The 23,431-nt window shown below is 46.8% G+C and overlaps 1 protein-coding gene across 5 annotated transcripts in view; it reads left to right on the forward strand.

Annotated features, from left to right (window-relative positions):
* Window positions 1-12,312: 12,312 nt before the first annotated feature.
* Window positions 12,313-23,431, forward strand: part of ADRA2B (adrenoceptor alpha 2B) — a 115,179-nt gene continuing 104,060 nt past the window's right edge. For 4 of the 5 annotated variants that reach the window (XM_081200980.1, XM_081200977.1, XM_081200978.1 and 1 more), the window contains exon 1: window positions 12,313-14,900. In XM_081200980.1, the coding sequence (XP_081057106.1) occupies window positions 13,008-14,333 (1,326 nt within the window). In that variant the 5' untranslated portion in view covers window positions 12,313-13,007 and the 3' untranslated portion in view covers window positions 14,334-14,900. Of the gene's footprint in view, window positions 15,956-23,431 lie in introns of those variants that run through there. The other variant, XM_081200981.1, reaches the window with a different exon arrangement.

Consider the following 23,431-nt stretch of genomic DNA (forward strand, 5'->3'; position numbering starts at 1 on the left):
ATTTAAAGGCAACTCTATTGAATGAACATTTTTGAAGCAATATGCAAACCAAAACACAGCTGTCCTTCAAAATTCACACTTTTGGAGTCTGCTGGGGAGAGTGCTCTGTTACCATCTGTAGCTCTTTACAAAGGTCCTCCAGGTAGTGCCTGGGTGGAGGTGTTGTGAGTCTGGCTCTTAGCCTGTGACGTGAAGCCTGTGGCATCAATCTATGATCTGCAGAGAAATGAGCAAGTTACCAGCTGGTGATTATTTGCTGCTGCCGCTACATCCCTTTCCCACTTTACCAGAAACATTAGACTTGCTGTGTGTGCAGGTTGCCCTGGTTTTGCTGCCTTGCCCCTTCTTGGCAACCATTCTCCTCAGCGTAGCAATGCCTGGAAGGAGCATGGACGTTGGAACAGCACAGAGGGAGGTCCATGTGTCACAGAGGCCATTCTCTTGAGATCAACATTTCTGTGTAGCCTCAGCAAATGTGTGTGCAGCACCTTCCAAGCAGAGATAGAGGGGGCTTTGTAGGCAATAGAAGCTGGTCCATGTGGGTAGATAGCCCCCCTGTCTGCCCTCAGCCAAATCTGACCTGCTTGCCTTTTCCCCTACAACTAGGCCAGGGGGCAGCACTGGTTGTGAGCTTCCTCTTCTTCCTCTGTCTCAGTGTAGCACCTTGTGGAACTCAGCAGGAAGGAAAGAGGTGGGTGACAAAAGTAGGAGGAGTTTGCTCTGGCGCCACCTGCTGCTGGGCTCCCTGCCTTCTGCCCTAACAGTCCCAATAGGCACCAGCCACCACTGCTTGCTGGCCATGTAGTAATAGTAAATTTATCACTTGCCCTTTGCCAGCAGGTCCCAGGATGGGTTACAACAATTTAAAATTAAAAACCGCCCCACTGCCTGAAGAGTGCAAGAGATCCAGAGCAGCTCCAACAGATGGCTGTCCAGTGTGAGTCCAGCTGAAGCCTGGGACAGGGCCCTAGTAGCAGCCCTCTGGAGCTTTCCTGCAGTTTGCTGAGGAGCAGCTCATGAACAGTGTTCTTTGAGTACAATTTTGCAACCAACTGTGAGTCTGCTGAGCAGTATTGCTCCCCTGCCAAAGTGTGTGGGTCCACTCACACATCCATTTGTCCTGTGGCTTCTAGTCAGGGGTCCAAGAGGCTGGGTGTTTCGTCCTACTGCTTTCCCCAGGAAAACCAGCGGTTTACTGGTGAATCGGAAGAAATGTCAAATGGCAGTGGGGCTGGGGTGGGGGTGGGGAGAGGGTGTCCGTGCTGTTTGAAGGCTGGGAAAGAGCCATGAGCCTGGAGAGAGAGCCTTGGAGGAGGGGCCCAACAATAGTTAGCATGTAACAGCAGATAAGTTCACTGAGTCACTGTTCCCCACTGATGAGATTTAAATTATAGTAATTATTTCTAAATTTGCATCTAAGCATAGCAAATGCAACTTCTATGCAAATCTGTCCTCGTTCATCCTCTCTTTAGGTGATGCGTAAGTGGACACTTCAATGATGGTGGGCATATATGAATATTATTTTAATGTTTGCCACATTTAGCTGCCTGAGGCAAAGGACAAGATGGTACCAACCCCCCCCCCCCAATTCTGTGTAAAGGATCCAGCTGGACCAGCAGTTGAATTCCACTACCAACATTGGTATCGGGATAACATCTTCCATCATACCTGAGAGCAAACAGGTTTAGGGGGCCCTGGGGAAATGATGGGGAGGCTTCTGGTGCTGCTCTTGCATTTGCTGCCCGAGGCAGCTGACTCCCTCTGCCTAATGGTAGGACCACATCTGGGTGCTATCCTTACAATAATGTTAGGATGTGAGAGAGCGATTGGCTCCAAAAGTTGTTCATTGATCATCATAGCGGAATGGAGATTTGACCACCTGGGTCTTCCCCATTCAAGTCAAATGCTCTTTTTTGACTGGTTCACAGAGCAAGGACAGAAGAGGGTGGATTTAGTTGACAGAGTAACTCAATCTCTCTTCAATGAGGCTCACACAGGACAATCCATCTTCCTGGGGAGTCAGGGCCATTGTCAGCATCCTTGGGTGGTGGGCTTGGGATCCGAGGGGCGTCCATTTTAATTGCCCCCAATGCCCTGGACATCAGGGCCATTTAGAGTAATTAAAATGGTGGGCAGCTGTCACCAACCTCCAGCACTGCTGCTGCCAGTACTAATTCCCTAAGGTATGGTTACCAGACTTCCCAGGGACAGTCCCCGGATTTACAAATCTGTCCCCGGACAAAATCCATCCCTGGAATGTCCCTGGATTTCATTTAATGTCCCTGGATTTATATTTTAAGTGTTGTAGATTTATTAGTAGAGAATGAATGTTGCGTGATTAGTTCAACGGCACAAGACACATCATATGGGGACTTCCAGCGAGGCAAAATGGTGGGTGCCATGGCAGCGAGCAGCTCCTGAGGCCAGCCAGAGCCAACTGCACTACCAGGCTGGCTCTGGGCTGCTGAGATTGCTGCTGCCACTGCTGAGGGGGAACCGGGGATACCCAGTGCATCAACTGGGGGAACCACTGACCCCCCCCACGACACAAATCGAGCCAGGAGCGAGAGCGCGCGGCCACTCGGCCGACTGCCCAGCGGTGCTCTGGGGCCAGGAAAGCCCTGGAGCCAATGCAGAGAGGAGGAGGAGGAGAAGAGGAGGAGGAGAAGAAATAGAGAGAAAGAGGAAGGAGAAAAAAGAGGGGAGCCCCGACCTTGCCGCGCCACTGCCAGCACCACCACTGAGGAGGAGAGGTAGGAGAGTACCGGGAGGGCAAGGACATGTGGCCGAGCCCAGGCCTGACCCGAGCCTACTCCACAGTGGCTAGCACTCCAAGAGAGCAGGCTGGAGCCCAGAGGAAGGCTACACAGCAGAGGAGACCACAGAAGACATTACTTCTTTTCTTAAAAAAAAACAACTTTTCAAATAACTTTTTTTTCTTTTTTTTAAAAAGTGTCCCCGGATTCTTTGGAAAAAATCTGGTAACCTTACCCTAAGAGGATTGCCAATGTAGAAGGGGACACCCAGAGGACACTTGCACAGGGTTCCCTCCAACCTAGAGCCAGCTCTGTGTGGCATGAATTCAAGGTGGGCTCCATCATTAGGCAGAGTGAAGCAGTCACTTCGGGAAGCAGATGGGGGGGGGGAGAGAGAGAGAGACATGGTGGAGAACAGCTGTGTGCGCCATGAAGCCTGTCTGGCACATCCGAGAGCCTCCTGTCCAGAGTTTAAGTGGAAGACGTTCAGCTGCCAACTTATGTGGAGCAGGAGGGAGATGCCATCTTGTCATACACCTCAGGCAGGAAAACGGTCGTTGGGAAGGGTGCCATTTTGAGTTTTCCCCTCATGCTCAAACCACACATGACATGTTGGAATTTCTTATTATTTTCAAAGTTGAAATCTAGAGTGGAGGGAGGGGCAGGGGAACAGGAAGGGTTGCATACCCCCCGTTTCACTGCTACTGCTATTCCCCTCACTTCTACCCTACCCAGAGGCAGATATAAGTCCCATACTGTATTCCTCTCTATCAAAGACAGAAAAGGAGCTGAGGGGGGTAATTTGAAGCATTAAAAGCACCTGGTGGGGAAAAGGTTAACCAGCCCTCCCACAAATTGAGTAGTGGTAGTGATTAAAGGGAACATATAGAGAGGTACAGTGGTACCTCGGGTTAAGAACTTAATTCATTCCGGAGGTCCATTCTTAACCTGAAACCGTACTCAACCTGAGGAACCACTTCAGCTAATGGGGCCTCCCGCTGCCGCCAGAGCACAATTTCTGTTCTCATCCTGAAGCAAAGTTCTTAACTCGAGGTACTATCTCTGGGTTAGCGGAGTCTGTAACCTGAAGCATCTGTAACCTGAAGCATCTGTAACCCGAAGTACTACTGTATTCTATGAAATGAAGCAGCCTGACTGCTCCTGTTAGCGGAGTCTGTAACCTGAAGCGTATGTAACCTGAGGTACCACTGTACATGCATGATGTACTTTGGCACTCATTCTGGCTAGTGAACTCCTCAGCCAGCAGAGGGCGCTCCTGGGCCATTCTTCTCAGCCCATCTTCACATAAACTTTTCTTTTAAAAACAAGTTATATCTGATATTTTACCACAGTCATAGGCGACATAGATTTGTGATGAGGATCTCCTGGGTTGCTTTTTTTCCTTTTATGTTGGGATCCAGACGGGAGGGGTGGAGGCATTGTCAGGGTTGGCTCACTGTCTTCTCCATCATTTCTTTTGAAGCTGTTCTTTGCTCCATGAGGGTGAAATATACACAGGATTCTAACCTGAAAAATGCACACCAAAAAACAAGGGATTCCTATTACGCTACAGGACAGGGCCCAATACAGTTCTAGTATTTAACCTGACCTGAGAGTGAGTCCCATTGAACTCGGGGGGGGGGGCTGGGGGCTGGCTTACCTCTGAGTAGACATGCGTAGGATTGCAGTGTTATCTCCATGGGGCAAAGCAGAAGCTTACCTCTCCCAGTTCCATGAATAGAAACCAACTGGCCTGGCAGTGGCAGTGCCCCCACTAACCCGCCCCCTGCTCCGCTGTAGATTGCCCACAACAGAGCTCTCTGCAGGGGCTGGACTCCTGCCTGGAGTATGGCATTGCCATTTTGCGTACTGGGAGAGTAGTGTTGTCATCTCTCGCTGACTAGATTGGATAGAATAAAAAAATTCCTTCCTGTAGCACCTTAAAGACCAACTAAGTTAGTTCTTGGTATAAGCTTTCGTGTGCATGCACACTTCTTCAGATATTCTTCAGATGTGTATCTGAAGAAGTGTGCATGCACACGAAAGCTTATACCAAGAACTAACTTAGTTGGTCTTTAAGGTGCTACAGGAAGGAATTTTTTTATTTTGACTATGGCAGACCAACACGGCTACCCATCTGTAACTAGATTGGATAGGCCAGCCTTCCTCAACCTGATGCTCTGGACTACAGCTCCCATCATCTGCAGTTAGCATGGTCAATAGCCGAAGGTATTGGCAGCCGTAGGCCAAAGCACCTGGACAAATTCGGAATTGCTCTTCTTGTCTGCTTCTCTCCATGTTATTTCCTCAGGATTGTGGGAGGTAGCAGTCAAACACAGAGGTGTCTTACCCATAGAGGCTAGTGGCGCGGGGCGCCAGGGTGCCAAGTTCTGGAGGGTGCCAGGGAAGAGGCGGAGGCTGGACGCGGCACCTCCTGGCATCAGCTCTCCGCCCTAGCTCGCCTCCACCATGCCGCGCTGAAACATTGCCACGCCCGGAGCCTCCATCTGCCGTGGCACGAAGCGGCCAGCTGAGACGGGAGGTAGAAACCTCTTCCCCGCCGGAGGAGCCGCCCTCCAGTCGCTGTCTGCCTCCTCCAGCCCCGCTGGCAGTGCCGTCCTCCCTAAAAAACCTCTGGGAAGCGGGGTGGAGGGAGCTTTGCACCACGGCGCCAGGTATGCTTAAGACGGCCCTGGTCTGTAGGAGTGCAAATATTCAGAGTGTGGGGTCAGGTGGGATTACTATGAGGAATTATAAAATATGCATCAAGCCATTGTGTCCACGATGAATGCATTGTGTTGACTGGGATTGATACATTGACAATAATTTCTGATCAAATCCCACAACCCTTTGCATCTCTGGCCATTTCCTCTACTGCCCATCTCTCTTGCTTGACAAGGCACGTAGACAGCCCAGTTGCTTTGCCAGGCAGGCATCCTGGGCCATAAAGATAGCGGGCAATCTTCTCTGATGTAGCTTTTCTGATATATTAATCTTAGGATGTTAATCTTAGGGCCAGGAAACAGGTCTCACATAAGGTGATAATGATCGCTGTCCTCCTGGGCATCCTTCTTATCATGTGTATTGATTGTTTATGACCTCAGGGGTTGCTGAATGCACTCCTTTGTAGTTTTCATTCATTTACCCAAATGTATGCATGCCTAACTAGTGTTTGTAGCTTAACTTTGTCCCCACGTGGGGTTTGTTGAAATACCCAGAAGAAATCTGATTGGTTCTTACAAACACTCTGTAAAAGTTCTTTTGTGAATAAAAAATGACCTGGGCCGAGGGGTGGAGAGACAGAGAGAGATTATTATACACACCCTTCCCAGAGTCTTGCTGGTTCAAGCCTCTGTGTGTATTCTTATTAATCAGAGTTCAATCCTTCCTTTGCTTTGAGAACCCCTCACTGGTCAAACATAACTATGCTTGAGTGCTTGTTAGTGCATGAAGGGGGAAAGATCTAGACTCAACTAGGTCACACCTTGTCTTCTCTGTGAGGGAGGAAGTGAAGCTGCCACGTAACTGACCAAGGAAGACGTGCCTAAGCAAGCAGCAAGCTTAGAACAAGTGCTTGAAGCTATCTTTCTACCAAATAGTATTCTGCCTGTGTTCTCCTTGCTGCTGCTTGGATAAATGCATGAATCTGCCCTTTGGAATGTTTTGTAATGAATTCATTTTAAACTTACATAACTGTGTGTGGTCTGTTCATTGCAAGAGGGGTAGATGAAGGGAGGCATAGAACTTTAATAAATAAATAATCTGGAGCACTTTAGAGCTTGGAATTAATAGCTGCAAATTTCTTCATGTGAACTTGTACCTTGGTACTTTTAAATTGTGCTCCAATCCCTTTTTGGGCGTTTGGGATTAGTCAATAATATTAAACACCTGAAAAGGACCTTAGACTTGTTTGGCAGCTTTTGCTTATTTTCTGATGCATCAAATCTGAAGCAGCATAACCTGTCAAATACTGAATGTTGTTGTATGTTATCTGTCAAGTGGAATCAATTCTTTTTTTGAATAAATTTTATTAGAGTTTATAAAGAGAACTACAAAACAATACCAAATATCTTTTTTATCCACGATTAATCTGAATAAAATAAAAACATAGAGGAAAAGAGGAAAAGGAGAGAAAAGAAAAGAGAGAAAACGATGAGATAGAAAAGAACTTTAAAGTTCCAATTCTTCGCTACATGTAAACAAAAGTCCATTCATCGCAAGGTAATACCCAACAAAACTACTTTCTATGAACCAATATCAATCCCAAAATCCATATATCATTGTTTCATTTTCTTTTTCACACAAACAGTCTATGAGAGGTTTCCAGCCTTTAGTTTAATCAGAGAAAGGTCATTGTTAGCATGTCAATTTTGTCATCTCAGCTAAGTCCGTTAATTTTAACAACCATTCTTCCATTGCTGGTAATAACAAGTCTTTCCATCTTTGTGTATACAATAGTCTCGCCACCGTAATCATATACAGTGGTACCTCGGGTTAAGTACTTAATTCGTTCTAGAGGTCTGTTCTTAACCTGAAACTGTTCTTAACCTGAAGCACCACTTTAGCTAATGGGGCCTCCTGCTGTCGCCACCACGCAATTTCTGTTCTCATCCTGAAGCACTATTTCTGGGTTAGCGGAGTCTGTAACCTGAAGCGTATGTAAACTGAAGCGTATGTAACCCGAGGTACCACTGTATTGAAACAAAGTTCCATAGTCTTTTTCTAATTGTATATCCATGAATCCAAGCAGGAAGAGTTCTGGTTTCAGTTAGAAGTTAATCTTCATAATTTTCGGCATCAATCTACTACACTTGATAGTAGCCAAAAGGCTGAGAAGCGATAATTCTCTGCATCAATCTATGTATTTGTAGCCATTTTTTTTTGCTTTTTTACATGTCCACCAAGCATGAGAAAATGTCCCTACTTGTTCTTTACATTTCCAACATGTATTTGGAATATTTTTATACATTCTGAATAATTTATTAGGAGTTAAATACCAACGGTATATAATTTTATTTAAAAAATATTTTAAGTCATAACACAATGTATATTTTAACTCCTTTGTCCACATATGTCCCTATTGTTCCATTTGTATGTTAAATCCAATTGCCTACTTTAAAATTATTAAATGCCTACTTTAAAATTATTAAATGTCACTACATGTTGGTAGTGCCCTTGCTGGGGTTAATCCATGACAGGGCCTTTTGGGTGGTGGCTCCCCATTTGTGTAGTTCTCTCCCTGGCAAGGTGTGCCTGTCTACCTCACTATTAAAGTTCAGGAAGAATTTTAAAGCGTGCCTGTTCACCTAGGCATTGGGTGGCTGAAAGATGGTGTTCCCTGCCACCTTGGTGAGGCTATGTGATGGTTTAAAAATGCTTTTAGATGTTCCCAATGCTTTAAATGTCTTTACTTGTTTTATTTTTAATTGTGTTGCAATCAAATATCCAGAGAATAATGGGAATAATATTTCACATTTCACATTTGTGGAAGAGAATTATGAGAATTTTGGGGAGCAAACTTCATTTAACTCTAAGCAAGCCCTTTTGGCTGTGAGGCAAACAGTGTGTTCCTGACGAGGAAGGCGGAGGCATAAGAGTTGGCAGACAAGCATCCTAACAGCTTCTTAATGGAAGTATTTAAACCTTGTTGTTTCTGCAAAAGACAGGCACTGCGCTCCAATCTGTTTGAAAGCCAATAATGGATGGGAATTTACCTCTTCGAATTCTCTTGTCTCCAAAATATGAGGCAATGTGGTGAGATGAAGAGGATTTGGGTCTGGGAGACGAGCGGTTACTTTATCAATTTTGCGACCGCCAGCCTCCCAGCCCCTCCTTTCCCTTTCTTCGGCCTTCCCTGTCCTCTTGGCTTCATTTATAATTGTAAGCTGTCTGGGGCAGAGGCTGTCTGCCTTTCAGCGTCTGCACTTTACAGCACTTAGCACAAACAGGCTTCAGTATCCCTGGGGACCTTTAATGATTATTATTACCATATTTCTGCTGTTCCCCAAACACTTCCTTTCTGCTTGATGGGGGAGAAAGTGGCTCTGACGAAAAGGTTGAGCCTGGCAGAATAATGCTGAGCTGTATCTAGAGGTTGTGGGCTCAGGTAATTTCCAATTCTCTTTATAATTCACTGTGAGGTAGGAAGAGGAGTCGCTTGCTTCTTCCCTCACTGCTGAAAAACTGTGATATCTGCTATGTAAATAAACATCCCCCTCTATTGTGCGTTTGATATCCACCAAACTCAGAGAGAGTGCACAGGAATCTATTTGCCTTGTATATTTTCAACAGTTTAATTGCTCTTATCAGTCCAGCCTCCTCCTCACATGTACAAATGTTGTGCAGTGGAGAAGCAAACATGGAAAATTCAATATCCCCCCCCACACACACACAATGGTTACATTTCACAGGATTTGTATGCTTGTAGGGGCACATTTGTACCTAGAGTAAGCAATTAAAGGGAACACAAAAACAAAATGTGAGGCCTCCTGCAGTGTCCATCAAGTTACAGGTAGTTTGTGGATTTCTTCCACAGGTTCTGGAGATCTACTCTCACTCTTTGCCTCAGACCCTTCTAGGCTGGCCTGGTGTCCTGCATTACAGAGGACAGCCCTCTGTTTGAAGGAGTAGGTAGACTGGCATCTAGAGGCAGTGTGGGGTAGTGATTAGAGAGTTAGACAAGGACCTGGGGGAGCGGGTTCAAATCGCCACTCAGCCGTGAAGCTCGCTAGACAACCTTGGGCCAGTCACTGCCTCTCAGCCTAACCTAATTTACAGGGACTGAGGCCTCATCCATACTTCTGCTTGTCCTGTGCCTACAAAGATCAAGTCTGAGAGGTTTCCCCTTTCTCCACTCATTTCCCAGGGAAACTTTAGCTCTAAATTGGAGCAAACATCAATCCATGGAAAACCTGAATTGCTGTTTGCTCCAATTGAGCGCTAAAGAGCAGTTTTCCTCAGGGGAAAGCAGCTAGACAAGAGGAAGTGTGGATAGGCCCTAAATGACGATGGGGAGAGCCATGTATGTTCCCTTGGAGGATATAAATGCAATAAAATAAATAAATTATTATTAGTTCTCTAGCTGATTTCTGGTATCTGGGCAAAGCTTTATGTCTGCCAACAATGGCAAGGAAAATTGCAAAGAAAGCCAACATCATGTGCCTTGAACCCACTGGGTCTCTATCATCCTTGGTGTTCCCTCACCTGTAAAATACAAGTATATGTGACCAGGTATTCCTGCAGCTTTGCAAGCTGATTTTAGAGTTATTAGAGAAGTAAGTGAGTTACTGGTTTGCTCTTCTATATTCAGGTTTATATTCACTTTGCATTTGGCTCTAGCTGGTCCTATGCGTTCTAGCAAAAAGGCAAAATCAGGGTTCAAAAAGCAAAAAAAACGGACACATTTGTAGGTGGGAGTGGGGAGGAAGAAAAATAGTAGCAATAGTAGGCACTGCCATTTTTGGTCTCCACTGCACTCTGCCACCAGCCTGCCGCCAGTGTCACCACCAGGCCCACACGCCTCTTTCCTGGCCCAGGCTGGCAGCGGCCGTGGCGTGCAAAGTGGCGGGAAACACGGACTGCTCAACCCCCCTGATCGTGGGTAAGACGCTGGATGACTGGCCCATGCCTTGTCTGGCCACCGTCCTCCTGCGGGCCTCCAGAGTTTCCCTCCATTTAGCTGGTGCGCCCAAGGGAGTGGTGGATGGGGCTGTGCCCAGCAGCAAGGGGCCCGGCATGCCTTGCCCACCAGAGAGAGAGGCCCCACATGTTGACCGGAGCTTGCACCCACCCAGGAACAGGACGCAAGAGACCCGGCAACAGTGTGGCACTCCCACCTGCTGAGTCGATACCGGGTGGCTTTAGCCACCCACGCAAGCCTGGGAGCTTCCTGCGCGTCAATGGGCAGATGCCAACGGAGGGGCCACTGGCTCCCCAGGGAATGTGAGGCAGTGGAAGGCAGCACTCGCCCACCCTCTGCCTGCCCTGCCATTCTGGGCTCTGGCGCTTGCCTGCCCGGCATCCTGCGTTGGCGGCATGGGCTGTTAGCAGCTCTGCATGGCATAGCCGCCGACCGCCCCCCTGACCCTACCATACCTAATCTTCCAATGGCTCTCCCCCTTCCGATGGAAGTTCTGCATGCCATGGCCTCCGCATGCTGCTCCACACGGCACATCCGTTTCCAGGGCACAGGAAATGCCACTCCCCCCCCCAAACCAACAACCCCCCCAAACCAAATATTTCCTTTAAAATGCAAAAATCTGCCCAGGAGGCCATGTCAGCCCCCCAAAAGAGGACATGTCCGGGAAAACCTGGACGTATGGCAACCCTAAGGCAAAATTGATTACACAAGTCTGGAGGTTGCTGCTCTGTGTTTTAGTTGAATATCTGTCTGGTATCATGTTAACAAGTCATAAGAAGGGAGACCTTGAAATTGCTCAGCAGCAGCAGGCTGAGCAGGTGCACAGGTCACCCAGTCACTGGTAACATTAATTTCTATTATTATTTCTAAATTAGCCTATATACATACAAATTAGCATATGCAACTTTGATTGAAATCCATATCCCCGCTGCCCCTGTTTTTGTGGTGATGTGTACATTGTTGCCCTAGACTCTTCTCTCTGGACTTTCTTCCTTCTTCTCCCCTTCTTTTCATGGGGCTATTGCCTGTGCTCCCCAGGGGGCCAACTTGAACAAAATGCGGGGGGGCAGATAAGCCCTGCCCCACATGATCACATGACATGGTGCACACACACCATTTGAATGACAATGCCCATCAACTTTGGGGGGAGCATCAAATATTTTGGGGGGGGGGGCAAGACCCCTTGGCCCTTGTCATTGGCTCCTATGTTTCCCACTCTCCTTTCCCAGGAATCCTGCTCCCCTTGGCCCTCCCTCCCCCCCCCCTCGCAGTCCCCAATGTCTCCATTCCTAGGGACCTCTTCTTCTCCCAGATAGTTCTGCCTTCCTGGCTCCTTTCCAGTATCAGAGCAGGAACAGAGAATGTGCAGAGAGGAGGTGTGAGGTAAGCCAGCAGCTGGGGGTCTGAAGAGCTTGAAATTCCCCCCATTAATCTTAGAAGTCCTTATCATTGGCTGGACTGAGCTCTGTGGTGGTCCAAAAGTTACAAGTTCCATTGAAAGCTGTATTATAATTGCAAAAGTAGATGGCCATTTATTTGAGAAGCATTGTACTAAATTCTCGCCCCGTTTTGTAAAGAGCATCCTTCCTGCTCTCTCTGTTTTTGTTTCTTTAAATAATAATAATTATTAAACAACCAAGAGCTGCAGTTCTTCAAAGTCTGACCAGATCTCCCCATATCAAAGTTTCCAGAAGGGGAGATGAAACGCAGCAGGGCTCAGATGGAAAGCTGCCTGGTCTGAGTCATCATATACACAGCAGCTATCAGAGTAATTTAGTTACAGAGCAACCTGCATTGTAAAAAACACACTCGCAGGCCATGGTGGGCTCTCCTGGCAGGAGGCTAGAGAAAGACGGAAGAGTCAGCTGAGTAGCTGGAGGGACTCAGTTGAAAGGAGGTGAGTGGCTCTTGCAGAACCCAGGACAGTCTTGGCGGCTGCTAGATTGTGATTGCATGTGTGTATGTTTGCATGTTCTGCACACCCCTCTCTTGATTCCTTTCTCTCCCCTCCTGGAGCCTGACAAAAAGCTGAAAGACTGCATGACATCACATGTCAGAGATTCCTCGTGGAGAGAAAAACCCAACTCCTCCTGCAGCTCGTTTCAAAAGGCACTGGGAGGCTTGGTCTGTCCACGTCAAGCAGAGAGAGAGAGGAGGCAGGCAGAACGCAGTTCAGTCGCCAGGCTGCACAGATCTCTCAACTTTTCCAGCAGCGAAGAGGAAGAGAAGGAATAAAACTTCTTGGGTTATTCCGAGCCAGCAGTGCTACAGTGATCAGAAGTGCCTGGGCATTGGAGAAGCAAAAGACCCGGAGAGGGAGAGAAGGAGAGAGGCATCGCTGTTGTGGACTGGAGGGAGTGGTGCTGTGAATTAGCATCCAGAGCAGTTCAGCATTACAGCAAGAGAAGCCAATGCTCCGGCTGGAAGAATCCCAGTATGGAAGAAGTGCCGGCAACTCTGCCCTGGCAACTCTCTCCCTGAACTGCTGCTTCTCCTCTGACTCAGGTAACAATGGGGGGCTTCTGATCCGTGGACCCTCAGGCACATGTGAAACTGAGAAGGTGGGCCCCACATCCCACCTGGACCTGTAGGGCCACTCCTTCTAAATTATCATGGCTACCATGGGCGGTCATGACGGCTACAATATCCAAGCCACCGCCGCCATTGCAGCTGTCACCACCTTCCTCATCATCTTCACCATCTTTGGCAACATTCTGGTGATCATTGCTGTGCTGACCAGCAGGTCTCTGAAAGCCCCACAGAACCTTTTCCTGGTGTCCCTTGCGGCCGCAGACATCCTCGTGGCCACCCTCATCATCCCCTTCTCTCTTGCCAATGAGTTGATGGGCTACTGGTATTTCAGCAGGACGTGGTGTAAAGCCTACCTGGCCTTGGATGTTCTCTTCTGCACAGCCTCCATCGTGCATCTCTGTGCCATCAGTCTGGACCGGTACTGGTCGGTGAGCAGAGCCATTGAGTACAACTCCAAGAGGACGCCAAGGAGAATCAGGTGCACCATCCTTGTGGTCTGGCTGATTGCGGCCGTCATCTCCTTGCCTCCGCTGGTCCTCAATGAAAACCCCAACAATGCCAAAGAGGATGCGAGGAGGTGTGAGCTGAATGAGGAGCCCTGGTACATCCTCTCCTCCAGCACCTGCTCCTTCTTTGCTCCCTGCGTCATCATGATCTTGGTGTATATGAGGATCTACTTCATAGCCAAGCGTCGGAACAAGCAGAGGACTCAAGCTAAGAAGCCCAAGGCAAAGGCAGAAGAAGGGGCACCCCAAATCATCGCCCTTCCATCTGCCGAAACCTCTCCCAAGCAGGACCAACCCAAGCCTCAGGGAGAAGGGGAGCCAAATGGACATCAGGTACCCACTCAGGGAAGTGACCAGCCAGAGACCCATTGCCTCTCTACTGAGAAGTTTTCTCTTGTAAGCCAGGAGGAGAAAGACCCAGAGCCAGCAACGGCCACCAGCCCTTCTCAGTCCCTGCCTGAGAAGAAGCCATCTTCAGAGTGCTTTCCCCCCAGCAGCATCAAGCGGGGCAATGGACCCCCCCAGAGCTCCCCTCAGGGCATGGACACCTTGGCCACTGCAAAAGGGGAGGTCCTTCTGGTGAGGAGGGTGAAGACCCTCAGTGCCAACCCCTGGAAGAGGAAGACACACCTCAACCGGGAGAAGAGGTTCACCTTTGTCCTGGCTGTGGTGATCGGGGTCTTTGTCATCTGTTGGTTCCCTTTCTTCTTCCTCTACAGCCTCCGGGCCATCTGTCCCCCAGAGCACTGTCCAATCCCAGATAGCACCTTTAAGTTTTTCTTCTGGATTGGCTACTGCAACAGCTCCTTGAACCCTGTCATATATACCATCTTCAATCAGGACTTCCGTAAGGCTTTTAGGAAGATTCTCTGCAGGCAGTGGACTCAGACTGCCTGGTAAGAGAGGCTGGGTGAGGGCAGGCAAGCAAGCAAGCAATTCAGAGTGCATGGGGACCCTTGTGGAAACGGAACTCATCATGCTATTTAAACTAAACAAGGAAAACTATATTTATTTGTTGGCTTTTGTGTTTGTAGAAAGGGGAGTGAGGTGAGTGCTGGATAGAAACTGGCTTTTCAGGCAGTCGATTTTAGTTCAGCTATCTCTGTCTGTGTGTGTATAATGCAGACCCACACCCATATGTTCCGCCAACATATTTTTTTCCACCAAAAGATCATGTGCCAATGCCAAATATCTTCTGATTAGTTGGGTCAAAGGAACCCTTTTTTCCTAAATCCTGTGGCTGAATGAGAGTGTGCTCAAGGGTTGCCAGCTTTGCAAACTATCCCTGTTGCTGTGCCTTTAACAGCAGCTTGATCTGCAGGGATTAGCAGGTATAATGTTTTTGTCTCCACGCTGCAAAAAGCTTCCTGTGCGATTCCTGCAGACTAAGATGCTGTCAAGGCAAAGGAGCAACCCTGGCAAATTTCCTCGCCTCCTGACCACTTGGCAGCCTCCTGTGCCATCCAGGTAAGCCACAAAAAGTAACCAGTTAAACAGCCTAAAACTAATCCGTTTATATCTGTAAATGTTGAACATGCTTCAGAAGAAATCTGCAAAGTGTCTACTTCTCTGCTCAGGAATCTAGGACTGAAAATTCTCTTTCAGGGGCATGTTGGCAGCTATGAAGGCACGACAGTCGGGTTGCCAACTGGCCAAAATAAAATGGATGGGACTGCTCCTGTGCCTTTGACAGAAAATTTGTATACAGGTGTCGGCATGGAAGTAGTGTTGCTTGCTAACGTCTGCACATTGAAATGCGGCTCTTAAAGGCACAGTGCAGGCAGGGCTGGAAGCAAAAGTTGGCGGTTGAAATGGTCTCATTTTTTTAAAAAAAGGGTGATTTGAGCCAAATGTTGATGTTTGTTGTATTTGATTGCAGCCAGCTATTGGGAAATTCCCTGGACGGTGCTTTTTGACATGGCAGGGTTGTTAACTTTTAAAAATCAGCTCTGTTCCTGTACCTTTAAAGGCAGAATGATTTGGAGAAATTTAGAAAGGCAAGCTTTTGTAGCTCTTTCGGTTCCACATCAAGAAAAACTTCAGCTGTTACATTTATGCAAGTTAAGCTGCTGTTAAAAGCACAAAAGCAGCCCTGTTTAAAAATAGCAGCAGCAAAGTAGCAACCTGGGCTGTTTTTATTGTGTTTCCTATTCCTTTGCTTCTGGAGTCCTCGCAGATAACATCAAATATTTCTGCACTGGAGGTGGTTGGACTAGATGATCCTTGGGGTCTCTTCCAACTCTATGATTCCAAATTCTTTCCACGGAACATGTGCATGGAAGGGTAGGCACTGGCTTCTAAATCAGGAAAGCAAAGTCCTCTAAGACACCAGAGGCTTTTTGCTACTATTTAGGATTGGCAACTGACTAAGAAGAAAACTCCAGCCTGGTCTGTGTTTTGACCTTCAAGAGCAGCTTGATCTGTAGAAATCAACAGACAAAGTCCCCTTGAGCTATAGGCTGCCTATTGCACACAGTTTAAAGGGCTATTGAAGTGGCCCTTTGAAAATTTGGCAGCTAGGTTACTATAGCTAGGTTAGTATAGCATCTAGATCAAGGGAAGTAATAGTGCCACTGTATTCTGCTCTGGTCAGACCTCACCTGGAGTACTGTGTCCAGTTCTGGGCACCACAATTCAAGAAGGACACTGACAAACTGGAACGTGTCCAGAGGAGGGCAACCAAAATGGTCAAAGGCCTGGAAACGATGCCTTATGAGGAACGGTTAAGGGAGCTGGGCATGTTTAGCCTGGAGAAGAGGAGGTTAAGGGGTGATATGATAGCCATGTTCAAATATATAAAAGGATGTCACATAGAGGAGGGAGAAAGGTTGTTTTCTGCTGCTCCAGAGAAGCGGACACGGAGCAATGGATCCAAACTACAAGAAAGAAGATTCCACCTAAACATTAGGAAGAACTTCCTGACAGTAAGAGCTGTTCGACAGTGGAATTTGCTGCCAAGGAGTGTGGTGGAGTCTCCTACTTTGGAGGTCTTTAAGCAGAGGCTTGACAACCATATGTCAGGAGTGCTGTGATGATGTTTCCTGCTTGGCAGGGGGTTGGACTCGATGGCCCTTGTGGTCTCTTCCAACTCTATGATTCTATGATTCTATGATTCTATGCTCGGAGGAAGGGTTCAGGTGTGCAAAATTGGCCTGAGCTGTGTTAATGTGGAAGGAGGAAACACATTCACACATGGAGGTGGGCAGAAGAGGAGGGTTCCCACTGCAGCACAATGTCCAGTTTTGTTGGTATGGGTTTGTAGTAGTCCTATTGAAATTAATTGACATGTCTAACTTAGGTCCATTAATTTCAATGGGTCTACACTGAGTAGAAGTTAGTTGGATGCAGACCTACATCCCCAAGGACTGCAGCATTGAATGGAAGCCTTTGACTGACTACTGCTCCCCAGTTAAAGAAACCATTGTTGATTAACTTATGAGTTTTAGTTGATCGCTTAACAAAAGCTGCTATCTGTATGAGAAAAGAACAAAATGCTTTTTTTGGGGGGGGGAAGAATATATTTTCTTTGAGTTTGGAGCAGGTTTTTGGGAAACATGTTGTCTTTCAGAGTTTGTTGGCTCTCCATTATCCAGGCTCCTGGAAACTGGAGGCCAACAAACTCAGGATGGCCACAGGTTCATCAGCTTTGGTTAGTGGATGCATGTGTGGATAACAGCAGACTCCCTCATAAAGAAGGCCTTCTCTCTCTTCTCCCACACAGCCAAGAGCCTATCTAGTCCAGGATTCCATTTTCACAGTAGCTGGCCAGATGCCTATGGGAAGCCTGCAAGCAGGACAAGAGTGTGAGATCCCTCTCCACACTTGTGAGTCTCAGCTTTAAGATTTATTCAGAAGCATCTTACCTCTGATAATGGAGGCAGAATATAGCCTTATTCTCATGAATTTATCTAATCCTCTTTTAAGGCTGCCCTCTATGCCCTGGGTCTAGTCCTGGGAAGTTGATACCAGTTAAAAAGCATATATGTGAAACAATGTTTTTTTGTCCTGCCAAGCATCACTTCACGCTGGCCTACTTTGAAGTGCATTTGCCATTTTGCTTTTTATGTTTTACCTGTGCTGAGCAATTAGTGATCAGCAAACTTTTCTACCTCACTGATCACCCTTAATTCTGGATGGTTTATGAACAACTTAAGAAGCACAAGTCCTGGTTCCAGCCCTTGGGGCTCTCCTATCACTCCATAGGGAGAACAGTCCCTGTATTCCTGTTTTGTTCTGATCCAGAAGAGGTCCTCTCCTCCTCTTCTACTATTGCTAAGCTTGCTAAGGAATCTTTGGTGACAGACTTCACAAAAATCTTTAGCAAAACTACACAGTGTTGATGGCTTAAGCACCTCACCCTCTAAGCTTACTGACACTCAAAGAACTCTGAAAGGTTAGTGAGACTATTGCAGAAATCGTGCTGGTTTTGCTTCAGAAAGACTTAACTCTCCTATATACTTTCCAATTCTATCTCTAGTAATGCTCTCCCCCAGTTTTCCTGAAACAGATGTTAATTACCCAGATTCCCCCTGGATCCCTTTTGGAAAATTAGTGTTACATTCTGAAATGGTGCTTGACACCTGCAGTATTTTTAAGTACTTACATTTAAATAGTGTTTAAAATGTTAAATCTGCTGATCAGTTAAACGGGGGGGCTCTTTTTAATCAATCAAAATGTTGTAATTAATCAGTCTGATTAATCTATTAGATGCCACAATCTGTCTTTAAAAAGTGCCGAGATCACTTGGGGAACAAAATGATGATTGCAACGAGATGTGTGTGTCTGTGTATAATATAAAGTAAAGGTAAAGGTACCCCTGCCCATACGGGCCAGTCGTGTCCGACTCTAGGGTTGTGCGCCCATCTCACTTAAGAGGCCGGGGGCCAGCGCTGTCCGGAGACACTTCCGGGTCACGTGGCCAGCGTGACGAAGCTGCTCTGGCGAGCCAGCACCAGCGCAGCACACGGAAACGCCGGTTACCTTCCCGCTAGAAAGCGGTACCTATTTATCTACTTGCACTTAGGGGTGCTTTCGAACTGCTAGGTGGGCAGGAGCTGGGACCGAAAGATGGGAGCTCACCCCGCCACGGGGATTCAAACCGCCAACCATGCGATCGGCAAGCCCTAGGCGCTGAGGTTTTACCCACCTCAAATATACACATTTGAAAAAATGAGGATGAACTTTCATTCTCTTTTTCCCTCTTCTACTCTGGAGGACAGAATGCCTCTCCTCAGGGTTGACCCCAAGACATTTTGCTGCCTGAGACAAAGGAGAAGATGGGGTCCTACCCGCACTTCCACATGCAGAAGCCAAACAGGACTGGTAGCTGAATCTTACTTGAATATTGGCAAGACTATAGCCGGTTGTGTGGCTCACGCAGCTCTTGTCTCAAAAGGGGGCTCAGGAGGAACAGCCATGAGGCTGCCCCACTGCCCCCCAGTATCTGCCACCTGGGACAGTTTCCTAACTCTGCCTCATGGTCAGTCTCAATCTTGCCTGTCCTCAAGTGCTTTTAGTTGATTAATCAAGGTCGTAGCCCTGTGCTGCCAGCCACGGCAGAGCTCAGTGGAGGAAGAAGCCAGCCCAACCCGGGGGGACTTGTCTGAAGGCAAGGTCCGGTCTAGTCCAAAGGTCTGGAGTATCTCAGTTCACATAGTCAGACGATCCAGGGGTCAAGAAAGCTGAGGTTCTGAAGTCACGAGAAGCAAGAAGCAGCCCAGTCTGGCCAGGAACAACAAATGTTGTTCCCAGCAACTGGCTGAGGCTGGAAGTCCTGCTTAAGAAAGCTGGAGCCTGCTGGTTCTCCTCAGGAGCAAGAAGGCTGATCAGCAGCAGGAGGAGTCACTTCACCTTCTGCTCCTTCAGGCTGCTGCTCAGCAGGTGAAGCCAACTCCTGGCCCATGACAGTCAAGCATGGTTGAAAGCATAAGCACACTTTCCAGGGAATATATTCCACTCCAGGCTGGCCCTACCATTAGGCGGAGTGAAGCAGCCACTTGAGGCAGCAAGATTTGGGGTGTCACGAAAAGGCAGCAAATTGTTAGCTAATTAATTTATTATAATTGTAACTATATTTCAGGGAGAGGAAGAGGGGCTTGTAGCATTTTCTACCTCATGCGCCAACATTCCAGTGGGGTGGGGTAAATTTTCTGCTGTTCCTCAGGCAGCAAAGTGCCTGGCCTGAACCCATTGAAACCAATGAAATTTACTTCTGAGTAATACTTGCAATTGTACTGGAATATTTATTTCATCAGCTGATAGCCCTAATTTCTAGCTTTCAGTTAACCCTGAACAGGTTGCTGCTGCTGTTTTTTTTCAAAATGAGTGTCCTATCTCATTCCTACTAGCTATCAACCATTTTGAATTAGAAACTCTTTTTCCCTGGAGACTTTCCTCTTTCGCCAGCCAGTTCCATGAGGGGAAGAAGTTCAACAGGTGCCCCTTTCCCAAACTGGACTGACACAGAATAGCCCTGCAGAGTAGGGGGGGAGCCCTCTTTCCCCTTAACAGTGTTGTCAACTTTCTAATGGTTTTGCTCCTGTGCCTATAAGGGCAACTTGATGTGGAAAAGTGAAGCAGACAAAAGATTTCCCTCAGCTGGAGTGAGTGGAGAGAAAGCTTTGCCTGCTTCATTTTTGTCCTGAGGTACGGGACAAAAGGTCAGCAAAAACATAAAAGGGTGGAGGTCCTCCTGATGCAAATGTAGGTTTGCCAACCTTTTTGACAAGGTTCCTTTGTCTTTAACAGATATATAGCAAACAGAATTCCCCCCATCACAGCAGGTCAGCCAAAAAGTTTCTCCTTCAGAGTTTGGGGGTGGTGGTGACTGAATGAAGTCACAATGCCAATATTTTGCAATCTGAATTCTAGAGATTTGTACTTTTGACCATTTTCATTAGTCTAAACGAGCCTTCCACAACCTAGAGCATTTCTAGTTTGTTTGTTTTTGACAGCACAGCTGATGGCAGTTGTAGTTCAAGACTTCTGGTGTGGGGCAGGGGGCACCAGGTTGGGGAAGACTGAGCATAACAAAACTGGAAAGCTCTGCTGATGAAGCCTAGCTTCTCTCTCATAGTTTTGTTCTTTCTATGGGTCATTAAAGAAAAAAATGAGGAAACCAATTTCCTGAAATACTTCTCTCACAGCTGAATATATAAATTTTCTAACTGTTTCTTTCTAAAATATGTGCCTCATTTGTATCTGCATGGTTATGTTCCACATGGGTCCTATTGATCTTTTTTCTGAGTCCTAAAAGCAAGTTTTGTATATGGATCTGTCCCAAATCTCCTCTCCCTTCACCCCAAAAATAAATGCAACATTATTATTTTTTTCAAAATGCATTTTACATCTCTGATATACATCTCAGAATAATTCTCTGAATTCTGTGTGGGAGGCAAATATGAAATGGATAAAGTGATGTCTATATTCTAAATTGGGACTTTTGAGATTCTGCCCCATATGATCAACTGGCTTACTGAGGCTTCCTCAGTCAGAAGGTGATAAAAAAGTGATTAAAAAAAAATAGCTAGCAGGAATTTTTTTACAATCAAGGCCCAGCAGAGTTGGCTACTGTTAGAAGTGGGTCCAGAGACCCACAAAATAAATTCTGAATGAAGTTGGTGAAGCAGCAAAAAGTTTATTGATTATAAAATGTTCTTGCAGGAGCAGGTGTCCAGCAGGCACACTCCAGAATTGGCAAAACACAAGCTTATATCCGGAAGCACAGGTTCCCTCCCTTGTTTCCCCATTGGCCGGGTATGTGCAAGGTTTACAGTCTATCACGACCTCCTAATTCAGGGGTCAGCAAACTTTTTCAGCAGGGGGCCGGTCCACTGTCCCTCAGACCTTGTGGGGGCCGGACTATATTTTAAAAAAATTAATAATGAACAAATTCCTATGCCTCACAAATAACCCAGAGATGCATTTTAAATAAAAGCACACAATCTACTCATGTAAAAACATGCTGATTCCTGGACCACCTGTGGGCTAGATTTAGAAGGCGATTGGGCTGGATCCGGCCCCCGGGCCTTAGTTTGCCTACCCATGGCCTAATTAGACTACTAAAATCCCCGCCCTTGTTGATATCTCCCATTACTCTGAATTCGATAGCCATCACCCGTTTATCTTTCTCCTTATTTGGTCCATGTCTCTATGTTTTTACACATTGACTCAAACGATAAAGCCACTAACGGACCACTAACAAGTTCTATATCTGCCGAAGCGTACAAATAAACCGTAATCCAGCTGCAAGCTGTCCTATCTATGAGCACCCTAACCACAAACTGTTAAGTACAGTGGTACCTTGTTTTCGAATGTAATCCATTCTGGAAGACGGTTTAAGTTCGAAAACCAAAAACTGAAAGCGGAAGCCTCAAAATGAAAAATTCAAAGTAGAAAATTCAAAACGGAAGCTGTGTTTCATGTTTGGCTTCCAAGGCGCGATCGAAAACAGAGGTACCACTGTATAAGCAGGTCTGTGCTATCTTTAGTCATCTAGCAGTTGCAACATCTGTGAAAAAGCGACATTATTATTTCTCAAAGCTACACACATCTCCACTGTTGGAGGCAGTACAGTAGGCTTCTCTGAATTTCAGTTGATGGGAATCACAAGTGAAGTGAGGCCTGTTATTGTGCCTGGGTTGCAGGCTTCTCACAGGCCTCTGGTTAGGGTTGGGTTGCCACCTTTGTTCTGGCAAAATATAGGGTGGGGCAGGGCAGTTGGTGGACAATTCCCCCCCCCCCCCAATCTGGCGCTGAAGTGACTTCTGGCAATCCATTACAATCTATTGCAGCCAAACCGGACGGCCTCTCTGGAATTTGTCACACACGCACACATATACATGAATGTGTGAATCTGTCTGTGCTTTGGCTACCCAGAGCTTAACTAGAAGACCTTTCACACACCCTTTCAAAACACAGGCATTTGGAGAGGATTCCTAACTTGACCTGAAATACAAGACAAAACTGTTTCAATACAGTCTAAAATCTTCCAGAGAAAGAGAATCCACCACTGACCAGCTCTCACTGGTGTTTAGTCGGAATCTCCCTTCTTGTAACTTGAATCCATTGGTTCATGTTCTACCCTCCAGAGCAGGAGAAAACAAGCTTCCTCCATCCTCTATGTGACATAATAATAATAATAATAATAATAATAATAATAATAATAATAATAATAATAATTTATACCCTGCCCATCTGGCTGGGTTTCTCCAGCCACTCTGGGCAGCTTCCAACAAAATATTAAAAATACAATAAAATATCAAACATTAAAAACTTCCCGAAACAGGTTACCTCAGATGTCTTCTAAAAGTCAGATAGTTGTTTATTTCCTTGCCATCTGATGGGAGGGCGTTCCGCAGGGCTGGTGCCACCACCGAGAAGGCCCTCTGCCTGGTTCCCCGTAACTTCGCTTCTCGCAGTGAGGGAACTGCCAGAAGGCCCTTGGAGCTGGACCTGCCTTTATATATTTGACAGCCCTTTGTATATTTGAAGATGGCTATCACATCTCCTCTCAGTCTCTTTTCCAAGAAGAAGAAGAAGAGTTTGGATTTGATATCCCGCCTTTCACTCCCCTTCAGGAGTCTCAAAGCGGCTAACAATCTCCTTTCCCTTCCTCCCCCACAACAAACACTCTGTGAGGTGAGTGGAGCTGAGAGACTTCCGAGAAGTGTGACTGGCCCAAGGTCACCCAGCAGCTGCATGTGGAGGAGCAGAGACTCGAACCCGGTTCCCCAGATTACGAGACTACCGCTCTTAACCACTGCACCACACTGCACCAGGCTAAACATACCCAGCACCCTCAACCGTTTCTAATAAGGTTTGGTTTCCAGACACTTTATCATCTTGGTTGCCCTCCTCTGCATACATTCCAGCTTGTCAATATCCATCTTCAATTGTGGTGCCCAGAAGTGGACACAATTGTGGTCTGACCAAGACAGAATAGAGTGATACTATTACTTCCCTTGATTGAGACACTAGCACTGTGGTCTAAACCACTG

Source organism: Podarcis bocagei (genome assembly GCF_964188305.1).
Source record: "Podarcis bocagei genome assembly, chromosome: 7".
NCBI lineage: Eukaryota > Metazoa > Chordata > Lepidosauria > Squamata > Lacertidae > Podarcis > Podarcis bocagei.